Source organism: Oreochromis aureus, linkage group 18 (assembly GCF_013358895.1).
Source record: "Oreochromis aureus strain Israel breed Guangdong linkage group 18, ZZ_aureus, whole genome shotgun sequence".
Classification (NCBI taxonomy): Eukaryota; Metazoa; Chordata; class Actinopteri; order Cichliformes; family Cichlidae; genus Oreochromis; species Oreochromis aureus.
The window spans coordinates 35,666,067-35,668,443 of NC_052959.1; the positions used below are offsets into that span (position 1 = coordinate 35,666,067).

The 2,377-nt window shown below is 44.5% G+C and overlaps 1 gene segment (V, D, J or C); it reads left to right on the top strand.

Moving 5' to 3' along the window:
- Positions 1 to 1,169: 1,169 nt before the first annotated feature.
- On the top strand, positions 1,170 to 1,802 carry LOC120434324 (the record flags this gene model as incomplete). The annotated part of the segment is given in 2 exon segments: positions 1,170 to 1,345; positions 1,498 to 1,802. Coding segments are annotated over 2 exon segments (348 nt in total), but the record flags the coding sequence as incomplete, so codon positions are not given.
- Positions 1,803 to 2,377: the final 575 nt, after the last annotated feature.

Consider the following 2,377-nt stretch of genomic DNA (forward strand, 5'->3'; position numbering starts at 1 on the left):
CTACATTTCAATCTTGTCATCTGTGGTGACAACTTTAGGCTCAGCTAAAGCCCTGCTAGCGCAGCTATCATTAGCACCAACCGAGAGCTCAAACCCACGCTCTACATCATACACATGTGCACTAGCCTTCCACACCAGCTTGTTAATCTACCAAAGACCCAGACAGAGTTTTCATTCATTTTAAAGCCTGAAAGCTGTTTTATTTGTTATCATCTATCGTCCACCTGGGCCTTACACAGAGTTTCCATTGGTGGAGGGACTCAACCAAACTGGAGCAGGGCCAAGCGGTGGGTTTGGTGACTCACCCCCAGTTGCCACAGACGCCTCCCCAGTGGGCGTGGTCCACAAGGGCTGTGTGGTCACCAGCCATTGGACCAGCCATTGAGAGTCACAGCACATAAATGTGTTGGAGCTGCAAGCTGTGGTCCTGCCATGGTCACAGCAGCCTCACATGAAGAGGGGGGGCCTAAGCTCCCCCTCCTCTCCAGGATGGCTACTCGGCTGTGGCAGTGGGATCACCTCCTGTTCCACTCACTGAGAGCAGTTCATGTTCCAGGGCCACTGAATACACGGCATCGAGTTCTGGAGAAACAGAGACACAAAAAAAAAAATTAAAAGTTTGATTCATTTTAGTATTACTGCATTTATAACTGTTGAATGATTGTGGCTGAGCTGGGTGCTTAGTTAAAGTGTGTGCGCTAGAACATAAAGGATCATTCCCCAGTAAAAGCAGTAAAAGCAGCTTAAAACAATCCAACAACTAAAACTGGTCCATTCAGAAAAGAGCTGCTGTTAAAAAGTGCTTCTGCTGGTGTTCTTGTGGTCAGCAAGCAAACTAATGAAGCTCTGCAATGTGAAAGTGTTATTCACAAGCACACAAAAGGTGCTCTCTAAAACCTTAAACACCAAACAGTGTGAACTTTCCATTTCAATGAAGAAAGAAGAACTGTTTTTAAGGATGACTGGGAAATGAAGTTTAACAGGACAGCATATGCAGCACTTATTTTTCACTGAATAATGAAAGAGGCAGCTTTCTGCAAGAAGTCTACACTGACCTTTCACCCTTCAGTAAAGGCTCAAACTTGTATATAACTATTGAACATTTCTGAGGAGGAAGAGGAAGTGAGAGAAGTGAAACTCAAAGAGGAGACAGAGGCGACATCATCCAGTAGGCGGTGCTCTCCTTCTGCACTGTGTTCAACCATTGTGTCAATAATAAGTGCTGCTGTGAAGAGAACAATTCTCAGACTGAATGTTGAACATCAGCTAGTTTCTCCTGTTGATTGAAACCTTGTTGTACAGATGGAACATTGGCTGTGGATTATTCTTGCTGCTCTTTTCTTTGGTAAGATACAAACATCAACATGTTTCCTCTGCACACGATTCACAACAAGGACAGAAAGAGGAGATTTAATCATTTACACTGTGGAACTTTTCAATAACTTCAATCATGTTTATTGATCCATCTCTTCCTCTGCATGTTCTGTTCTTCCTCAGAGTGTAAAGGAGAAGACAAAGTGATCCAGGAACAAGGAGATGTCATTGCTGCTGAAGGAGACACAGTTACACTTGGATGTCAGTATGAGAGCAGTGGAACAAATAATTATCTCTTCTGGTACAAACAGGATGGAAACAACAGCCCCAAATTCATCCTGAGTCGTGTTAGTGGGGATGATGGAAACACAGCAGCCGAGTTCAAGGAGAGATTTTCATCCACACTGGATTCCAGCATCAGATCAGTTCCTCTGAAGATCCAGAAGCTTCAGCTGTCTGACTCTGCTGTGTACTACTGTGCTGTGAGGCCCACAGTGACAGGAAACACCAAAACTCTGTACAAAAACCTTTGGAGCAAAGACAACAGAATACTTCACAAATTCCACTAGAGGGAGCCACACACTGTTAAACTTCTCTGGTTTGTCAACGCGTTCTCACTCCCTAAGCGTAATATTTTACGCTATGTGACAAATTGTCAACATTTTACGCTTTCGGGTACCCAACACGTTCCTACATGACGAGATCGGAAAAATGAGAAAACATGAGAACCGTTGGGACTCTATCTACACATGTTCGTTCATTTTCTTCAAATCGCTTTACAAAACACTATTTCATGCCATTTCTGTGCTGGTTAAGGTTAGAAATAGGGTTAGGGTTAGGGTTAGGGATAAGGTTAGGTTTAGGGCTGGAATACATGGCTGGAACGTATATTACCACGGAACCGTCATACCACTGGAATTCAGCCATAACCCGGGGCGTACCATCAGAACGCAGAAGGTCACCTTTCGCGTTCCTCACGAACGCCGCGGGACGTGACAAAACGTCGCCATGCTACGCCCCGGGAGTGAGAACGCTCTGGGTTTGTTTGGTTGAATGAATAAAA